General features: G+C 38.2%; 2 protein-coding genes across 6 annotated transcripts; both read left to right on the top strand.

Annotated features, from left to right (window-relative positions):
- The first annotated feature begins 7,702 nt into the window (after positions 1 to 7,702).
- LOC129776496 (uncharacterized) lies at positions 7,703 to 21,397 on the top strand. 5 transcript variants are annotated; one of them, XM_055782175.1, is made up of 5 exons: positions 11,668 to 11,962; positions 14,805 to 14,870; positions 14,931 to 15,023; positions 15,196 to 15,299; positions 21,042 to 21,397. In XM_055782175.1, the coding sequence occupies exons 3-5, from the start codon at positions 14,942 to 14,944 to the stop codon at positions 21,249 to 21,251; spliced, it is 396 nt and encodes a 131-aa protein (XP_055638150.1). In that variant the 5' UTR covers positions 11,668 to 11,962; positions 14,805 to 14,870; positions 14,931 to 14,941; the 3' UTR covers positions 21,252 to 21,397. The 5 variants fall into 5 exon arrangements, with proteins under 5 accessions (XP_055638148.1, XP_055638150.1, XP_055638149.1 ...); XM_055782173.1 differs by lacking the exons at positions 11,668 to 11,962; positions 14,805 to 14,870 and adding an exon at positions 7,703 to 7,980; XM_055782174.1 differs by lacking the exon at positions 14,805 to 14,870.
- On the top strand, positions 21,239 to 21,739 carry LOC129776498 (uncharacterized). Its single transcript, XM_055782178.1, has one exon. It carries the CDS (start codon positions 21,392 to 21,394, stop codon positions 21,722 to 21,724), a length of 333 nt encoding a protein of 110 aa, XP_055638153.1. The 5' UTR covers positions 21,239 to 21,391; the 3' UTR covers positions 21,725 to 21,739.
- The last annotated feature ends 68 nt before the right edge of the window (positions 21,740 to 21,807 follow it).

Here is a 21,807-nt window from a genome sequence, read left to right as displayed (position 1 = left end):
GGAGTAGCCGGAAGATTCCGAGGTTTATGTACAGCAGTACTGTAACAACGAAGAAGTGCCTAATGAAAACAGCGTAGAAAATATAGTACGCGAAGAGGAACATTCAGTTTACGATGATGCGAATGAAACGGTTTCGAGTAATTTTCGTGACTTTGACGAAAGTGATAGTAATGAAATTACTGAAGAGGTGGAGTTGAATAGAGCGGGACGGCGAACCCACGGTATAATTCCGAAGAGATATGAAGATTTCATGGTGGGTTTAGTGACATCTGACGAAGAACCTGGTGACTATCGGGAGGCGTTGGGTATTCCTGAGTGGAAAAGTGCAATGAAAAATGAATTAAAGGCTCATGCAGTGAATAAAAAGTGGGACCTCGTGTTATTACCTGCCGGAGAGAAAATTAATGGTGCAAAATGGGTATTCAAGCTTAAAAGAGACGTAGAGTTGTGAAGCACAAAGCTCGTATAGTGGCTCAGGAATACACACAATTATCAGGAGTTGACTTTACGAAGGTGTTTGCCCCAGTGACGCGGCAGACAACATTACGTGTATTTTTAGCTCTCCCCGGGCAAGAACGTCTTGTGTTGAAGCAGTATGACGTGAAGATTGCGTATCTTAACGGTACAATTGAGGAGGAGCTGTGCATGCGTCAGCCCCCTGGCTTTACAGTGGAAGGTGAAGTGAATTACGTGTGCAGACTCCGGAAAATTTACTTGTTTATGTGGACGATTTAATTATTGGAAGTTCCATCGATGAGGAGATCGGTAATGTGTTCGAGAACCTGCGTAAAAGATTTGACATGACATCACTCGGTATTGCTCGACATTTTCTTGGTTACGAGATCGAACAAGAAGATGGATATTACACGCTGAAGCTAACACAGTATATTGAAAGCTTGGTGCGTAAGTTTCAATTGGAAAATTCCAAACCGGTTAAGACCCCTATGGACGCAGGATATACTTTGGAGAATCCTGGCAGCAAATTGTTCGACGACTTGTTTTCATACAGAAGCCTTATTGGAGCGCTTTTATACCTGGCAGTGAACGCTAGGCCTGATGTGTCGTTGAGTGTTGGACTTCTAGGAAGGAAGGTTAGCAAACCAAACAACATGGATTGGTCTGCAGCAAAACGTGTACTCCAGTACCTGAACACTACAAATGATTGTAAATTGAAGTACTGTGCGATGAATAGTTGGACTCTTACTGGTTACTCGGATTCAGACTGGAGTGGTGATAGGCAGACAAGACGCTCTACTACAGGATGTGTATTCTTTTATGGTGACGGTCCAATCAGCTGGATAAGCAAAACTCAGGGTTCGGTGGCACTGTCATCTTTGGAAGTCGAATACAACGCTCTTTCTTTGGCTTGTCAGGAGATAGTTTGGCTTAGACGTCTTCTGGTCGAATTTGGACACCCGCAGAAGGAACCGACGATTGTATATGAGGACAATCAAGGATATCTTAGTTTTGCCCAGGCGGAACGATCAAATGGTCGCGTTAAACATATTGATACGAAGCGACATTTTGTTCGAGAACTTTGCCATACAAATGAAACACAAATCTCTGAATTACTCGAGAATTATTCAAGCAAATGAAACCAAATTAGGCATATTGAGGTTTTAGGGTGCAATAAATGTTTTTACGGTGGTTAGATACTCCTCCCCCTCTCTTAGGGGGGGCTGCCATACAAATGAAACACAAATTTCTGCATTACTCGAGCTAGCGAAATTGATCTTTTTCGAAGCTGGAAATGGATTTTAATGTGATGAAACGCACACCTATATATTCTTCTATCTATACAAAAAAATCGCCGGATGTGTTGATAAGAGCAGAACTCGAGGAAGGAATTTAACCATTTAGGGCTGTCTTTATTCTATCATATTTTCTGTATAAAACATTTATTCCATGTAACGGAGAAACATGTTATTTGCAAGTGATTGAAAAATCATGAACGAGAATTGTGTTTCAAAATAATCTGATATTATAATGATGAGTTTTGTTAGAAATTCTAGGAATTTTATAGTAAAAGTTAAATTCAACGGGTTCGATTAGAAGATCAATCAATGAACAGTTCTGCGATTGGACCCATGAACTTGCTTATAGTAAGAAAACGTGGCTGTTTGAAGGTATTGATAACAAAATACAAATTTTGGGCGGGACGAAGTTTGCCGGGTCAGCTAGTTTCCAATAAAACTTGTTTCGTTTTGACGAAACCGATCGTCTGCATATTTTTCGACATTTAATAATTTTGTCATGTCCTTCACGGCTTTTATGCGGTCACGTTCATGACACAAATTTTAGGATGTTCGCCGTCTCTTGTCCCTTACGTTCTAAAATTCTTTATTCGACATTCCTGTCGAAAAATGTTAATGACACACGACATATGACTAGCGAGCTTCGTCCCGCCTTACATTGATTTTGACGTAGGACTACGTCTAACTGGAAGTTTGTGGCACGGTACTGATTTCGACATTTGGAAACTCCTCGTTTCGTTGTTTTGGAATTCAGATCCAACACAATCTCATCTGTGTGGATTTGGGATTCTCTCTTTTTTCCATGTATTGGATGTATGGCCGAGTGCCGCTCCTCTTTTTAGTGCTGGATGTGATCCGTCGGTTGTGTTTTAGCCAAGACACCCACATACCAATACACCCAAAAGACTCATGCTTTCCTTTTTTTCGTTTGGATATTTCCTCCAAACAGCAGAGCCTTTCGGCGGGAGTTTTCTTGTTCTTGGAACCTCAAAAACCCGGCAAGCGACTCGATTTGAACTGCGCTCGGGAGGTTAAAGGTGATCGCCCGAGAATGTTCGAATATGAGACCGATGCAAGGACAAGGGAACTTGGCATGACTTGCGTGATTATTAACTTCGTTAATAATTACGCAACACCGGTCCTATTGATTAGTGCGCTGATCTGAGGACCAAAAATTATGTTCGTCCATTTCAACTTGGACCGTGAACCGAGGCAGGAGTTGTGATAGTTTTTTAAACCGCGAGAAAAGTTGTAAAAGGTAGTTGGTACTTTTGTATCGCGTGTTAGTTATATTCATTTCTCGCGTAACTTTTGAAAAGGTCCTATGTAACAAATGTAAACAAATCGAGTTAATGGATGCACGCTATTAGTTTTCAATCATTGAATGTATTACAAAAACAATCGTTCACGTATCTATCTTCTTCATCTTTTTGTCGCCGATACAAAAAATATCCAATGTACAGATTCGAATTTTAAGCACCCGGCTGTTACTTCGGACGCCACTTTCCTCCGACGGCCGAAACGTCCGAAGTAACAAAGCAGTCAAAACAACTCGCAGTCGTACTTCGGTCGTTTTGAAATTTGTTTCTTACAGGTGTTGTTATCGATTTCAGTGCAATTCAACGAGTGATAACAAATAATAATCAGTCTTTAGAACGAAATGCTGATATTTGGATTGTTGTTTATTAGTTAGTTTCAAATTTTTATAGTGCAACGTAATATGTCCAATGTGCAAACGCGGGCAGTCAAAACGTCCAATGTAACATTTTTCGCTCCGAGGCTTCAACCTTAATCTCAAATCACGGAACAATAGTTACGATTGGTTTTACGAAGTTATTCTTGAAAGCTAGTGGTGAAAACAGTGATAAAGATTGATAGCTTTTAAGACAATTCGCGAAACAATGTTCGGGTCTTCAACTACGTTTTTCTCGAGTTGGCGAAAATGTTACATTGGACCTTTTCAAAAGTTACGCGAGATTTGTGTTCTTTTTTTTTGTTAATGTTCGTTAGCTTTGTTAGTGATTAGAAGTTGGTGAAATTAAATAGTACCCCTCCATGCATCCGCTCAATAAATTCTAGAGATAAGAACAACATTGTGGCTTTGTGTAATGTGGCGTAATTTTGAATGGCTTTCTGTGTGTGCTTTTTGTGAACGGCTTAGGAAGTGCCGCTTCTGACCCCACGGAGTCAACGTTGAAATTGGCCTATCATCCAATCAAGGCTGCGCACCAAAACCTTTGCAGCCGCGGCGAGGCGCACCGGGATCAGCTGTTCATCGCCCACCTATACTGTAACAACGGTGTCGCGGGTACTCTAGAGAACGCAGCTAAAAGTCGCGGAACTAACCGGGTTTGTGGGGGAAAAAGGACAAACCCGCCCTCAGTGGGTGTCTCATTGCCGGGCAAAGAAAGAACACGGCGGTCGGTTTCCCTCGTGGGAGTGCCGGTTAAGCCGACCGCTTATCTGTGCAAAATCCCCGGTCGCGACGAACTCGCGCGCCTCTCCGGCGTTGCGTATTACAAGTTGTAGGGGGTAAAATGAAAACCTAGGCACCAAACATTCGGGAAAAAAATCGAACGCTTATAACTCGAGCATTTCCTAATATATCGCAAAGATGTTTACATCAATTGATAGGAAATATTTCTACGCATCTATCACAATGAATAACATTTTATTTTTCTTGAGATAAACAATCGAATAATTGCGGTTCAATTCGGACGATTCCTTCCTCGAGTTTTGCGCATAGCAACACATTTGGAGATTTATTATTTATACAGATTCATTTGACACTGTCGTCATTAAAATCCTCATGATATATATGAAAACAATGTTTTTCCTACATACGGTTTATGGTTTATGAGTGCAAAAAAAGAGAAGAATATACTCAAGTCGGAAGTCCCTTTTTTCGGTGGTCCAAAAATAAAGTTAAAAAAATGAGAGGGAAAGGAAACGTTCATTCTACCGTTTTATTTCCTTATTCGTTCCACGTATGTCAGTAGCACATCGACTAAAAACCTCTTAAACCTTCGGGCTCATTCCGGTCTTTTTTTCCATCAATGCAAAGTATGAATTTATCATTGGTTGCCAGTAACGATCTGTGTTCATCTTCCACCTAGTTTTTGTAGCTCATGGTACACCACCCAACTAATAACTCCCCATCCATATGACGCTTTTATGATAATTTTGTTCAACTCTACGCTTAATATTGTTTGCACTATTTGTCATCAAACCCTTAACTCTAAGTTTATTCACGCAAATTAGAAGAAATAATTAAGCTATAGCCAGTATTGTTGATTACATCCAACCTATGCAGTCAGTGTCAACGCTATCGGAAATCGCTTCTTCTGTATATTTATTATTTTTCAATTCATTACATAAATATCAAAACATCGAAATTAGTTTTCATAATACGCCTTATGTGAATAAAAAAAATATATTGAACGGAATTTAAATTGAATTATTGAGTTTTTATTTTCGTTTCATTGCGTACGCACACACTGCACAAAAAGTTTTGTCGCATTGAAGACTACATCGCATCACGTTAACTATGACTGGTCTGGGCAGATTTCAATCGATTTCCATACTCGTGAATGAATTTTTCTACGAATGAAGCTTTTCTGCAAACACACCTACTTCGCATTATGTTCAGTATGCCCTTTGACTAACAAATTAGATAAATGACTAAAATTCAATAAATCGTGTAGTTTATGGACCCGATACTGTAACGATTCGCACATCACAGCGTTGGTTTGATCGATTTCGTTCTGGTGTAGTGGCTGTCGAAGATACACCCCGTACTGGTAGGCCAATCGTCGTGGAAACCGATAAAATCGTTGAAATCATCTAAGTAGACCGGCATGTGAGCACTCGCTCGATTGGCCAGGAACTGGGTGTAGATCGTAAAACCATTTGGAACCATTTGCAGAAGATTGGATTCCAAAAAAAGCTGGATGTATGGGTGCCACTCGAGTTGACGCAAAAAAATCTTTTAGACCGAATCAACGCCTGCGATGCACTGCTGAAACGAAACGAACTCGACCCATTTTTGAAGAAGATGGTGTCTGGTGATGAAAAGCGGATCAAGGGGGGGGGGGGGGGGGTAGCGGATAATGATGTTGTTTTCTAAATGGCAACAAGTTTGCAAACAAAACGGTGCATATTTGACTTAAATTGGATTATTTTAAGTATGTTAAATAAAGCGTCAAATTTCGATCTCAAATACGACATTTCTTTTTCCCCAACCCTATATTGAGAAAGTAATTAGTTATTTGGGAACAGCGGCCATCTTGGATTTGGATTTTTCATGATCTGCTATGCTCTACTAGTCGAGCACTTTCATTTGTTACCCATATTGATGAGGTTTTAAAAAAATATATATATAGCGCCATTTTGTGGTGGCGGCCGTTTTGGATTTGCATTTTTAATAAATAACTGTGTTCTACTAGTCAACCCCTTTCATTTGATACCCACATTGAAGCGGTTCTGAGAAAATATGAGATCCGCCATTTTGTAGCGGCCGTCATTTTGGATTTACATTTTTCATAAATAACTGTGCTCTTCTAATCAATCCCTTTCATTTGATACCCACATTGAAGCGGTTCTGAGAAAATATGAGATCCGCCATTTTGTAGCGGCTGCCATCTTGGATTTACATTATTCATAAATAACTGTGTTCTACTAATCAATCCCTTTCATTTGGTACCCACATTGAACCGGTTCTGAGAAAATATGTGATCCGCCATTTTGTAGCGGTCTCCGTCTTGGATTTACATTTTCCATAAATAACCCATATTGATTGGGTTTTGGGAAAACCCATATTGATGGGATTTTGAGAAAATATGTATATAATCCGCCATTTTGTACAGGTCGCCATCTTGGATTTTAAAGATCATGGAATACGCAGTTTCACAATGACACCAAAGATAAAGATGTGTTCCAAATTTCAGATCAAATGGTCAACAGGAAGGTTAAATTTCTATTAAAGTGGTACAGCGCTACAGACAAAGTATATCACAAGTATATAATATCACAAACATACAAACGAAACCAACCTAGATAAAACCATTTAATAAATAAGTGAAGATCATAATTATGTTACGTTTACCGAAAGAAAATTCATTTTTTATGATTGAAAAATAAATACTCCGGATAATCGAGTCCGACCTGTATTTGTAAATAATTCGCAAATAATACCTACAGTGACTCAAATCCGTAATCGTACCCCACCATGCAGATCCCTTCACCCTTCTTTTGAAAATCGAAAACAAGATTTCGGAACATTCTATTTAGATAAAATCATGGTGTCATATGAAAGCTAAAAGGTTTGCTAACTGTTTTCAGCATAATGGTTTTTATTTCTCTAAAAATGGCGAATGTGTGTGCTAATGTATGAAAATTGACTCAAACTCATAATCGTACGCTGGTTGAAATCTCAACTTGATTTCGAAAGGGTTATCAAATTAGGACCCATCTATGGAAATAACATCTTACCAGTAAAACATTGATGTGTTTCATGCTGTTTGGAATAATCTGAAAACAGATAGCAAACCTTTCAACTCTCATATGACACTATGATTTTATCTAAATAGAATGTTCCGAAAGCTTGTTTTCGATTTTCAAAAGAAGGGAGGAGAGATCTGCATGGTGGGGTACGATTACGGATTTGAGTCACTGTACATTGAGACTCCAAAAATGACTCTGGGAATACATTCGTTTTAAATTGATTGTTTTAATTGCACATCTTGTTTTCTAATTGAATCATTGCAAATGAAAGTGAATCACATCAAAATGTGATTTACCGATCGGTTTTAATTTTTTTGGCGATTTTTTTTAGAGGACGGTTCTCTAAAAACAAAACATGTGCCAATCGGCGTAAAGACATGTGCAATTATTTTTCTTCGTGTCGTGTGGAGATATTTGAAACCAAAATCTGGCATCCCTGCTTCTCAGTGATACTTTTCGTATCAAGCATACAACAACAAAAACAATAAAGTGGTGTCAATACGTCCAAAAAATCGATTACCTTTCGTAATTTGAGTCGCTTAGTCGCAAAAAATAACACTTATCTAAGGTTAGCGTTTGTGTGTGGTTTAGTAGATTTGCTGTCTGGAACGTATATTCCAGTAATTGTACATTTGCGTTGTTTTTGCATTAAATCGGAACATCATTTGATTTGGGCTGGCATTCATCTGAGTATGCCATCCATCGCCTAATCAAGCAAAATCAGGTATGTTTAAACTAAACTAGACTTGGCTTAAGCTAGAATGGTGAAAATCGTATCGTTCTTATATGAAATTCATAATTTGTTAGTTTAAATCATCACAATTTGTGTGATTCGTCCTTGAGGCCGGTGCCTTCAGACCTGTGACCTAGTTGTCTGTTTTCTTAAGAAAGCAAATAACCCCTCCTACATTTGACATCAGAGCTCACGTAAAACTTGAATTGGGAAATCGAATATTTGTCTGTATGAAATTGTGAGACACCTGAAAATCGTTATCTCGAATAGACAATCATGAAGAAGAGAATCGACCTTTGATGAAAAAAAATCGCCAAAAGTTATGATAAATAAAATAAATGCAAGCGAAGGTACCAGTTATGTACATCTAGATTATAGTTTTGACTTACCTTAATTAAAATAAATTTGTCTATCCTATTCTACAGATAACATAATGCAGAAAAGCGATATCTCTTCAGACGTGGATGTACTATTTTCACTATTTTTCTATTTAATCCTTGTCCATCAGCCCTTGTTAAACAATATAATGCAACGGGTTTAGGAACCACAATTTCCATCCTTTATTTTGTTTATGCTCAACATAACGGCTATACTCAACCTGCGGCCTTCTGGGCCCTTCTATTTTGCCTACCTGATGTTTTATTTTAAAGCTTTTTTGAGAATGAGTGAGTTTTTCACGTGAAAAAATCGTGTTGCAAAATGTTTTCGCTAAAGTCATGACCATTGAATTACGAAATCATGCGTTTACTGCCACTGTTTATTCACCACGATTTTATGAGTTTCTTTTCGCAATGTGGTTCACCGTGAAATGATCGTACATTGCACCACCTGTTCACGTTCACGTTCACGGGAACTCTAAAATACGCTACACATACAGCGTTTTCGTCACCGTCACCGTCCCGTCAACTGTTCTCCTGGACTTATTTTGCTGACGTTAATGTTGCCGGTGATTGTGTACGAGAGTTTTTATGCCTTACTGGAACGATGTTGCTAGTAAAACATTGTGGTCTGTATGAATATATATATATTTCGAGGGATTGCAACGTTAAAATCTAGAAAGCTAAAAATTCACATAGTATGCACTCTGACACTTTTGGATCACGATTTGTTGCTGTAGATAAATATGAATCATTCTCTTTGCGTAGCCCGTATGATTCTGCTGCCTTTTTCTTTAAGTCACTTTTAGGACAACATTTCTGACCACTTTTTATGCGGCTCAGAATATGTCAAGTTATACGATTTAATGTTTGCTGGGTAGTTCCAGAAATTCATACCATTTATTTCGTAATGAGCGAATCATCTGTTACAGCGTCATGATGAAGCGCATGATCCATTGGTAGGGATACCATCTGTCCTGATTTAGCAGGACACGCCCTGATTTAGAGATTCCAAAAGGGCGTCCTGATATATTTTTCGTATTGTTGTATTTGTCCTGATTTTCAAAAGACATTCAGTATTGACGGATTTCGCGCCAACTCGTCTATGGGATTGGAATGACCCTCTCAGAACTTAATTAAACTTTCTGGGCGTGAGGGCCTTACCTAATTTAGCAAGTTGGCATACTTAGTTTTCCTAAAATTTATCTAGACCAACATATGAAAAGGGCCAAATATTTTTGACCATTTTTTATAATTTGCAACATTTGCAATTTTACTCTTTAAAATTTGCATCTTCCATCTGTTTTCATTCAAAATTTAAGTTTAACCGGCCACGGTGTTGTTTTTTCGTTTTGTCTCGATTTTCCAAGTTGACTTTTTAAAGGTCTGAACGGAAGTGTCATTTTACGAATTGCACCGGAAATATGCCCAGAGGTCAAATATTTGATATTTTTTGACAGATAAAGTTTGGTTTGATATTTTTACAAACACTATTTTGTTTGCCACTATTCAATTTTCAACAGCGACAAACAATGTCAAACGTCGAACATGAAAAAAATCGACTGAAATATTTAAGGTAACCTAACCATGTACCGACAGGCTTGAAGAACAGATCGAAAAAAAAATTGTAGGCACTCAATAATTGAATATTTGCTTGTCGTGTTTTGGGTCGGATATATTTGACACATTGACCAAATTTTATCAGTCAAAAAGAGTAAAATATTTGGCTCCCGTCAAACAGTGTATAAGCACCCTAAGTTCTGCATTATGTGATTTATACGTGTGGGTTTTGTCATTCTGTTGAATCTGAAGTCTAAAATCAGGAATTTAAAAATAAACAAAAAATAGCAAAAAAAAATAAATTTTTAAAAATTGTTCGAGATATCGATCACTGTAGCCTTCTACGGAGAAAATAATGGATTTCATTTTCCCCTAATATCATGAACTAATACCCAGTGGCGTCAGAAATCATATTCATCCAATTTCTTCATATAAATTCGGTTCATTAATCACCCCTAAAATCGTGCACCCAGGGGCGGTCCGCTCCCTCCGCACTCCCCAGTCTACGCCACTGCTAATACCTAATATCATTACAACTTCAGTTCTATGGGTTGTACTCTGACACTATTGCCATGATGACTCTAAAACCGCCAAAAATCTCCTGTGATCGTACCTCCTGTCTTTGTCTCTATCTCCGGTGTATTTTCACCGTGTGCATTAAGCATTAATTAGCATATTTTTGTCATTTTGAAACTCCTTGCAACATCTGAGCACACGAGTTAGACGCGTACACAAACGAACAGAACATTTTCATATATACAAAGATAAATAAACTTGGGTGTTTTGGTCTCACAAATGAGGCGTTTTATTAATTATACCTAATCGTACCTGTGACAGGTGTTCTGATTTTTAACTCGGACCAGATGGTATCTCTATCCATTAGGTGCTTCCGTCCAATATCTAACATGTTTGACCAGTAGTCATTTGAGTTCCATTTTCCTTTGAGAGGATCATTCGGATGATAAGCCAAAATAATCAAAAAGTCAATCACAATCATAAAGCGGCAGACATATTCTTGTTTACCATATCCAGTAAGATGTTCTCAGGTGCATTTTAATCTTAAAAAAAGGTTCCTCTGATGCTTATTCTGCTTTTTCTTTCTTTTTCTGCTGTAAAATTCATAGATCTCCAATATAGGTCAGAATAAGATGCCGGAACGCGAATCATTCTATTTTGGTGGTAGCGACGTCAATCTGGTGTGTAAATAATACTCTCAGTTTGCCGAGTTTATGTATAGTACGATCATCGCCAAAAATAGTGAAAAACGTGCAACGGCTAACACAAATGTAAAACAGAACCGTGATTTACGATGATTATGTCGCCGTAAAGCATTTTTGCCGTGCATTTACTATTCGTCAATTGGAATTCGGCACTGCTACAGACGTTAAGTGAATCAGCTTCTCGAATACAGATTTGATTTGAAGTAAACAAAAATTAACCAATAGCATCAAATATGTATCTAATTCTCAAGCATGCTACTGTCCAACCCGCGAATTGTCTCCAATTGCGCTTCAGATTCTGCTTGCGACACGTATGAATGCATCGTTTTTGTTCGCAATGATCTGGAATCATATCAACAGCTCTAACCACAGGTGAGCAACGGTATCCACTGTATCCACTATTTTGTAACGATTCCGTTAAACACAGCTAGAGAGAGAGAGTGGACGCGGTTGAGCAACACTGACCAACAGGTATCTCACAATATCCTCTCTCTAGTCGAGGAACTAGTTTAACCCTCTACTTCATTCAGTTGCTTATCGTCCACCGTTTCGTTAGTTCTCTAATTTTGAGATCTCTAGCGTTGCAATGCGTGTCTGTTGCCTCGCAATCCGTGCCCGGGGTTCGTTTTAATTGGCTATCGTTTGGCGTAGGTGTGTTTCCCTGACGACGGGTTGATTACAAACTATAAATGTGCTTGTGGTGATACTATACTAGCGTGTCGCGGGAAAGGATTTTATTACCTTCATTTGCTTGTAATCGACGTTTTACAACAACCGGCGGCAACCGGGTTTTCATTAGTGAATTTGGTGCAAGATGTGAGTTTCATTGCCAGTCGATGGTGTTCTGGCACAAAGTTGTTTGACCAAAAGTGAATCAAATACTCGTGTTTATTACCATTGCCTTGGTTATTAAAACAATAATTGTGTACTGTATAAACAAAGTTTAGTTAGCTATTATTAAATCGATTTGTGGCATGTGCAACGTGTAAAACTGCGATCGAAAATCTCTTGATAAATTAGATGTGTTTATATAGAGAGTATTTCGGATTTAATTTACTTCTGCTTATCATCAAAACTCTAACCGAACCAGCATCTATAGCAGTTCCAGTTGAGTGATTTGTACATCATTCGGTTTGGTATACATAGAAATTAAGGCGGAAAAAAGATGAGAGATTGCGCTTTCACGCTTGAACCTCTATCATGCTGTTACTGCTCGTTGCATTAGTTAGAGGGGACCAATTGGAGGCTCGATTTTGGATACTTACGTTGGGTTAAACATTACCGTCTAGTGTGCATTTACCGGAAATTTTTTTTTGCCTCTATAAATGCATGTGGAACTTGTTCAGCGGGGCTTCCATGTATTATTAACATGTTAGCATTCAATTTTTAAACCAGTTTGAATCATGGGAAATATATCACTGAACCTGAGATACACCATCATACTTTTTTGGCAATCTGTACTTTTATGAATTTCTATAAAATTGTCTATTTGTTTGTTCCTAGTTTTCATTTGAGGCTGTTATTCTTCACGAAAGAATGGTTGAATCCAATCAACAGTTCGATAAGCGTTATGCTCGGTTGCTTCTACAACATCCACTCTTAATCAATAATTCTACATTATATCCAATACTAGCTGACCCGGCAAACGATGTTCTGCCATACAAATTACTTCTAGTGAATATTTTCACTGTTGAATAAAAAATAACTAATGTATTGCAATACATTGGACCGTGGGAACTTCCCGAATCTGAGTGTGATGTGGAGATGGAGATGAGATCTATGATGTACAGAGAAATGGACCGTATCGATCGGATCTCAGGATTCGTCTTTTGCATTCAGAAATCTGATCGTGCTATGAAATGTAGCAACCTTGCCTCGGCGCAAAATAAACTTCTAAATAAGTAATCCGTATTCGTGGAGCAATTTAATCTGTATCAGATTAGCAGACAAGAAAATAATTTTAAATTGCTTAAATTTGGATGAAAATCATTACTCGATGTTGTTTAAATACTAAGAAAACCGAACTTAACGATTATTCTATAAATCTTTTATACATCCAGCAACATGTTGGACGAAATACGTTTAATTTTGTAATAGAGCCCATTAAAGACTGCATTTCTTTTGTTTGAACACACGTGCTGTCGTTTAAACAAAGGCTGTCTAGGTGTTACTCATGATAGCTTCTCGCTATCATTCCTCGAACCGCTTCTGTTGATTGTCTCATAGGAATCGCAGTCGTTCGCTCTCTACCTTTGCGAATATGTTGACCATGGATTATTGACACAGCTCAAGACATCCTAGAATTACGTTGTCCTGACTGCGCCAATTCATCAAACGACACACATAAGAATCCATCGAGGGCACTCTTTTGTTTGTTTCGTCTCCTCCAACCACATAATATTAAAATATTAATTCAAAATGAGTGATGATGTTCCTAATAATTAAAGTAACTGTGGCGCATTGGATCTACACACGTGCTCTTCAATCGGTTTTTTATCAGGATTGACGACAATAGCGTGACTGTTATTTTGCATTCCGAGCATGGGTGTGATTAGAATAATTTCAATAATTCATTGTGCTCATCCAAAAAGGCTTCCAGAACGCCAGCGATATTCCTAGTTTTAGTCGAATTGAGGTTACTTGCATATGTGTAGGGTGAAATTCGATGAAGAGGACGAAGTGCCATCTGGCATTGAACAACGTAAATAAATTCGTCCTGTTTAAAAAACGAACGACGAATCAATTATTTGGTATCGTTTATACAAAAATACATATATCACGATAAAAAAAGGAGATGAGGGTGAAAATTGGTTATATGTGGTTATAAGTTTTTTTCAAGCCAAATTTATGCAAAAAAATACGAAAACAAAGTTATTCAGATTTTATTTGCATGGGACCACCCTAATCGGTATCAAATATAAAGTAAAAGGTATCCTAGCGGTATCATATATGGTTTACGACCTATTCTCATGCCTACCATGTTTTTTGAGTATAATATCATTAAAATCGGTCGAGCCGTTTCGGAGGAGTTTGATCACGAACATGACACGAGAATTTTATATATAAGATATGCCGGGAATTTGTGTTTTTAAAGAAACAGTTGTCATATTATCGCCTTCAAAATAGGCACCTTCTGAAGCAATACACTTTTCACAACGAACAATCCAGTCATCGAAACACTTTTTATAGCTGTGTTCAAGAATTGCCTCAGTTCACGCAGCGAATTCGTTTTCACGTCTCCAATACTGTCAAAACAGGTCTCACGAAGAGGTACTTTGAGCTTTGGAAATAGGTAAAAGTGACACGGGGAGATCATTTTTGGTCAGAAATTCGTTCACAATAATCGATCAATGAGCCCGTGCTTGAAGTAATGCATCGTGGTGCAATCCAAGAGTTTTCCTTCCACAAAACTTGTTGTTTGCGACTATTTTTTTCTCTCAAACGCTAAACATGTATGCTTTTTTAAATACTTTTTATTGATCGTTTAGCTCTCCGGAAGGAATTCCGAATGAACAACATCATATGAACAGTTGCCGAGCAAAACAAAAGTTAAATTGTTATTAATGACGCCGTAAACAAAGTAAATGACAGATCTCGTTCAATTGACATTATGACAGAAGTACCAACATAAAAAAAATAAAAATTAAAAAATTTGCAGCGGAAGGATTTCAAATTACAAATTCCCAGTATATATTTGACAGAATGTATACAATCCAAGAAACGGGTATGCACAAATTGATTCATAATTCGTGTCCACATTTCTCTCTCTTGTCACTCGTTCCAGATTGATATTCAATGCCATACATTTTGATTCGTGGCAACCTAGCTTCCTACAGCCATAAGTACCCGTTTCGAGTGCTGGTTTCGGGATTAAAAGGTATTCTGTTTCCTAACCATAACGCTTGTTGTTGTAAGTCAGTTTTGCGGTTTAACGCGCTCTATATTCCAACACTTTCCATTTTTTTGCTCCTATATCGTTAAACCGTTTATCTTGTGTTTTTATTCCCTACTGTATCGCCGATTTCGCTCTTCCCGTTCGTACACAACAGCGGCTGATCTCGAACAGCTGAACCGATTTCCATGTGGCGGATACAGTGATGAGTCCACGATTGTCTATTTGCAGCATCCTTGTGTGATACTAACTGCACTGGAGGTAAGTTACTGCTCTACCGTTTGCATCGCAAGCTACACGATTTGTGCCACTAAAGCTATTATGGATATTTTGAATATAATGTATTATATTTTAAAGTTGATTCTTTGGCGTGCATGATTTTTTTTCCGCGCGACTTGCTTTTGTTTAAGTTGCTGTTCTTGTAAATATAGAAGAACGGAAATTTAAAAAAAAACATCATTCTTACAAATACACACAATTCATCATAAATAAACAGTTCCATACAAAATCAATGTTATTTCTAAAATTAATAGTTTTATACTTCCAGTGTATATTTTTCTATCGGGTTATTTAATAGGCTTGTCGTTTTATTCTATTTTCAGTATGTTTGCTACAATATCTTATGTTGATGCACTCATTTACGTCCTTCACATGGATCGTCTCCAAGACTTGTGGGACAACGTTTTAATTCAGCAACCAATTTTCCTCCTGTTCTAGTTGAAGGTGCTGATGAATCATAATACAGTAGATACCCCGATTATCCGCGAGCGTATGATTCACGGTGTAGATTATTCGCGACAGCGAGTTTCATAGTGAATATGTAGGCCTTCCCGGAATTTCTCAGTAAGTGGTAGGCTCATGCTTTTTTTTGTTTTGGTCATGCCTTTCACATTATCTGGCCATTGGGGTACACGACCTTATAGATGGATAGTTTAATGATTTCTGCATTGATAAAACATAGTTGTCATCAGTGGCGTGAAGATTTCGCAAGCGGGGCGGAAGAGTTGATTTACAAAATATAAAAACTTATTTCCCAACCCAAAAGCTTAGAATTTACAATTGATTATAGTTTCAACTGGGATAGGCATATTTTAAAGCAATGCGGTAGGATCTTTGGAGCCCTTATCCATTGGGAAGGCTGACCAAATAGTTCGGGAATAAAAACCGGACAAAAAGAAAAAGTAACTTATTTATAAATAATTCGCGTTGGGGGTCTTCGTAGCCCCTTGGTTACGCGTTCGCTTACTAAGCGATCGATCGTGAGTTCAAGCTCAGGACCCTCAATTGACCATCTTTGTGTTGTTATAGAATAACTAAGATACGCAACCATCATCAGCGATGAAGATCGACCACGGTCGAACAAAGATCGATTCATCCGTACAACTGCTCTGCTCTGCAAGAAACATCTGGCTGCTGTTCTATTAATAACTCAACAATGATCAATATCAACTGTCTCCGCTGTTCGGTCTGCTGAACAATGGAAGAACAGAAAGAATACCCTTACGCCTAGAAGGCTACTACTGTGTAATTTACAATTTATAGAACCATAAACATATGTACATGTACGCAGTTAAAGCCCGGCTCTGTTACAGCTAAAATGTTAATGAGCCTAATAAATAAACAAATAAAAAAAAAAATAATTCGCTTCATTCATTACGAACCCACCGGAGTATAAATAAGAGTCTAATGCGTCTATATGAAATCTTTGTTTTTTTCACCTAGCGGTACATTAATTTCAGGATCTATATGAATTTTTCTTCTAGCATGTTAAAATGACTTTTCTATCTCGTAGCATAGCGTTTTAAGCTCTATGCAAATTTGGTAAATTTTGGTTAAACTGGAAAAAAACCACTGGAAAATTTCACAATGTATTGTGACAAAACATTGACGCACCCCTTGTTGTTGGTGTTGCCTTATGCCAAATCTATTTGTACGCGCCATTTACGATCGATTCGAGCTGTGATTCAGTTGTTTATCGTTGAAAGAAGTGTTGGAACTTGAAGAAATCATGGATGGGGTAAACAAATTTTAATTCCCATTCAAAATTTTGTGGTGAAAAACAGTAAGTCCAATCTACCACAACGGAAAATTTTATTTTTTTATTTTTTTCATACTTTCCACTGACCCCCACACCAAAAGGGTCATAAGAAGCCCTTTGGCAATGGACACTTGTTAACACAAGTAAAAAAAGAAATAAAAAAAAGAAGAAACGCGAAGGGTAAACTAATAACTACTATACTGAGAGAAATCCCAGTGGAACAAAAAAAAAACAAAACAAAAACACCGATAACATTTATGACTATGTAAAATATTTTAAATTGATTTACAATATAAGAATATAGAAAAGAAATGAATGAATAACTAAAATGAACCGAAAAATCTACAAATTCAACAATAAAAACAATTAAAATTATAAAAGTTATAAATTATTTGAATGTGACAATCAATGTATGTCACATTCAAATAATATACTCATTTACGATCCTGACTATATGATGTTTCAGCTTTTGAAGATACTGTCATTGGTAATTGCCTTCAAATCATTAGGAAGTAAATTGAATTTTAATGGACCATAGCTCATAATACGCTTGAGACCCAAGTTTGTATATGCTCCACTTCTCGTTAACTGATTCGTGTTTCTGTCTGCAAAATATAGTTTCAGTCGTGGTGCTATACAGAAAATTTTGGCAAAGTACCAGAAGCTCGGATCTTTGGCTGACAGAACGCATAGAGGAGGTGTGCGTAAAACAGACCGTCGCACTGATTCAATGATCATTCGAAAAATAAAAAAAAATCCATCGATAACTATTCCATCTATCAAGGAAAACCTTCAGCTTTCAGTATCCAATTGTACAATTAGCCGCAGGATCAGGGAACCTGGATTGCAGGGCATGTTCGCTCGTGAACAACAATTTATCAGTCCCAAAAATAAAAAAGCACGGCAAGAGTTCGCAAAAAAAATATCTCAACAAACCAGTATCTTTCTGGAACCGTGTTTTGTGGACCGACGAATCGAAGTTTGAGATCTTTAATCAAAAACGACGACAAGATCGTCATCGTCTGCCTTTCCTGGGTCGGAGTAGGAAATTTTCTTCAATTCAACGGTATAATGACAGCTGACAACTACATTGATACCATCAATGAAAATCTTCATGAATCCGTTGCAGAAACGGGCGTATGCAAAGACTTCATTTTCCAGCAGGACAATGATCCTAAACATATTGCCAAAAAACGGAGCATTTTTTCAAGTCAAAGCGGTTGAAAGTACTGGAATGGCCTGCTCAAAGTCCAGATTTGAACTCTATTGAACTCTGTGGACTATTCTGGACAATAAGGTGGACACAATTGCCGTAACGAACAAGGACATCACATCGTATTTTTGTTATGATTTTTTAAAGTGAATTGTTTTTCTTGTCATGTTGTCTCATAATACATGATAATGATGGTTCAAGTTGATTTTTTTTTCGTTGCGTTCACTATATACCCACCATTCGCTGCAAGTTTCGATCGCATCCACGAGCACAACCTGAGTATGCCAACGTTGAATTTCTCTCCGGATGAAGTCTTGAAAGCCTTGCATGATCTAGATGCATCAAAAGGGCCTAGATTCGATGGCATTCCTCCATCTCTGCTATAACACTGTCCCTACTCGCTCGCTTTTCTCGTCTCTTGCATATTCAACCGTTCGTTGAGGGAAAGAATTTTTCGCACCGTTTGGAAAAAAGGCTTCAATAGTACCAATTCACAAAGTGGATAATCGGAATCACGTGAAGAACTACCGTGGAATATCGCTTCTCTGCTGCATCAGTAAAGCTTCGAAAAGTTAGTCCACAACGCTTTATAAATTGTGGTGCATCCTCTCATACCGGAGTTCCAGCATGGTTTCGTCCAGCATCGTTCCACAACAACGAATCTGCTTTGCTACACAAATACATTGTTTCGTGAAGTCGAAGCCCGTCGGCAGGTCAACTCCATCTACGACGATTTTTCAAAAGCATTCGACACCGTGCCGCACATGTATGCATGTAAAAATTCAGTGCTATGGGATTCCCAAGTTGGTTGGTTGATTCGACCTTTTCCTGCTTGACCGGTCGCCAATTCTTTGTGTCGATCAGCTCAGCACACTCATCAGTCTTCTCAATTACTTCAGGAGTTCCGCACGGAAGCTGCTCGGGCCAATGCTATTTGTTCTGTTCGTCAACGATCTGTGCCCCCGTATTTCATCATACAAACAAATGTTCGCTGATGACCTGAAAATGTATCAAGTAGTCAGGACAACGGTCGACTGCCTCGTACTTCAAAAAGACATTGATGAAATGTTATTGTGATGCAACGTAAACGACATGAGAGTAAACGTGGAAAAATGCAAGGTGATTTCATTCACCCGTAGGATCGCCGCCGTAAAACATCAGTACCACATTGGGTCTGTGCCACTGGAGCGTGTTTACACAATGTGCGATCTTGGAGTTACTATTGACTCCACACATTTTGAGACTGCTTCAACGAAGTGGCAGATGAAAATAATAATCATAATAAACGCGAACGTTCAGAAAAAAAGTCAATTGCCAACTAAATCGACTGTTATGTGAAAACATTTAGAATCGATCGCCATCACGATCCTTATATTTGGCGGTCATTAAACTCTAAGCAGTACCCCCAATTCACAAGATTTGCTAGCGTTTATCTTTGAGGTTCCTTGCAGTAGGGTTTACAGCGAAAGACTGTTCTCTGAAGCTTGCCCAAAGCAAAGCGTAATCGGTTGTCATAATGAACTGCTAAAAATGTATTATTTTTGAATTATGTAATAATGATGTTAATGAGCTTCTAGTTTGTGACGAAACTTGGTGCGTATGACGGAAACAAGTGTCGCAACCTATCTATTACGTGGATTTCACGGGATTTTTTACGCGTATTTTCCAATTAACGCGCAGAAGAAAACCTGGGTGTACTACTTTATTTTATGTCTGTATATTATTCGTTGAATAAGGCATTAGCTGCTGCAATTGATAAAATCGGAGTTGCTTTGAGCTCTTGTGTGCGTTTGTATACAAACTCAACAGAAGAACTTGTTAGGATACTCTATTTACAATTTCCCCAAAGCTAAGGCAGCCATATTTATTCTTCACCTCATTACTGCTCGTAAACCTGAATATTCATATAATAAGTTGTGTCCATTTCAAAGCGCTAGATTACGTAAATTCATCATTCCTCGATACGCAACTGCACATTCCTTCTCAAGTTACCTAAAGATAAACTCGTCGATAGTTCGCGATCACATAACTTACCACAGTGAACTCTGATTCTTACTTCTCCCCACTAACAACTATCCCTTACCTGATATTCGCTAGGGAACCACGCTATAGAGAAGCCCCTTCTCGCCTTCGGGCAGCGAATATCATACTAACATTCCTTCTCTTCCAAAATCCAACAAGTTTATAATTTTTCCACAGGAAACGTTTTATTTAAGATCTACTCTGTAAGATCATGCAGTTTTTTTTCAATAAAATAAATGGTGTATTTGAAGGAAAATTAAAATTTTGATTTTTCCCTTTGTAAGGCTATACAACCAGGTTTTTTACGCAGGGGATAGCTAATTGTAAAAAAACCGCGTTGATTCGAAATCCACGTAAAAAAACCGCTTTAATTGGAAATCCCCATGTTTATTGGAAAATCTAAGCAAAAAAACTTGTAAAAAAACGACGTAAAAATACTCGTAAAAAAATAATTAGTGCACAAAAAAAAAAGATTTCCTGCAAATTATTCGCAAATAATATGTGGCGCATTTCATGTATACTTTTTGCTTAGTTTGTGACCAAAAAGACGGTAAGTCTTATGTTACTGAAGTATAAATAAACCAAAACTAAACTCAACGTAGAGGCGAATAATAAAATTCATTAAACATAATTGAATTATAATGCTTCTACTTATGTCAATACTCCCAGTATATGTCCAAACTGTTCAACACATTCCGATTTAATCACTCTCATCCCTATTTGGTAACAGGTTCTTGGATATCGCGTTGTCGCCTCATCTTCGACGGCGGTCAAGCAGGACTACAACGAATATATGTGGACTATGCGCAAGGAGTTCCACGATCCGGAACCGTTTGTAAGCGAAACGTCATCCAACATCGTCGAACGGGATAACCTGGCCAACATTGGTCGGGAAGTGAACAACTACCCACCGAGCAGCAAGATAGACGTGCCAGAATAAATCGAACTGCGGAAAAATATACACGACTGACTATATTCAATTAGTATCCATTCGTTGAAGTAGCAGCTAACTGTCGATCGACTGTGTAAGTTTTGTTTTTCTCCTGCGATCGCAGTGCAAACCTACACTACACCTTTAATATGGAATCGCCCAATTCAACTACCAATCCAAACTCACTCACGAACAACGTGGTAACGGTTCCGATACCAATTCTACCCTCTGAGGGAACCTACGCGTACGTATTCGTGAAAGGATCGCTGTACGCTAAAGACAGTGCCATATTCGCTTGCTCCACGGACGAGTTGCAGGCCCTCTCGAAGCGATTCCAGATCAGCACGATTCCGATTGATAACGGTGTGATGATGAAAGTGGCTCCTTCATTAGTCATCAATTCCTTGTCTCAGCTCGGTTACAAAGTCATTTCGAGCACTGGTGAAGCGGAAATAGTATGGACACTGCAGCGTGAACTGTAGAATATTCGGCTGGGAGTGCGAACAGAACCATAAGCAAAAACAATCATTGAAGCAGCATTTCACTTTCTGGATTCTCTCCACCT

The sequence above is a fragment of the Toxorhynchites rutilus genome, chromosome 3 (assembly GCF_029784135.1).
Source record: "Toxorhynchites rutilus septentrionalis strain SRP chromosome 3, ASM2978413v1, whole genome shotgun sequence".
In the NCBI taxonomy this organism is placed as follows: domain Eukaryota; kingdom Metazoa; phylum Arthropoda; class Insecta; order Diptera; family Culicidae; genus Toxorhynchites; species Toxorhynchites rutilus.
The sequence above is the reverse complement of the archived record's forward strand: the minus strand, read 5'-3'. Positions and strand labels throughout refer to the sequence as shown.

Bases quoted from the DNA above. Each gene is read 5' to 3' on its own strand.
- LOC129776498 (XM_055782178.1), top strand. From the start codon at position 21,392: ATGGAATCGCCCAATTCAACTACCAATCCAAACTCACTCACGAACAAC.
- LOC129776496 (XM_055782173.1), top strand. From the start codon at position 14,942: ATGCCATACATTTTGATTCGTGGCAACCTAGCTTCCTACAGCCATAAG. The intron at 15,024-15,195 runs GTATTCTGTTTC...CGTACACAACAG, and splicing joins GCTGGTTTCGGGATTAAAAG to CGGCTGATCTCGAACAGCTG. The intron at 15,300-21,041 runs GTAAGTTACTGC...ATTTGGTAACAG, and splicing joins TGATACTAACTGCACTGGAG to GTTCTTGGATATCGCGTTGT.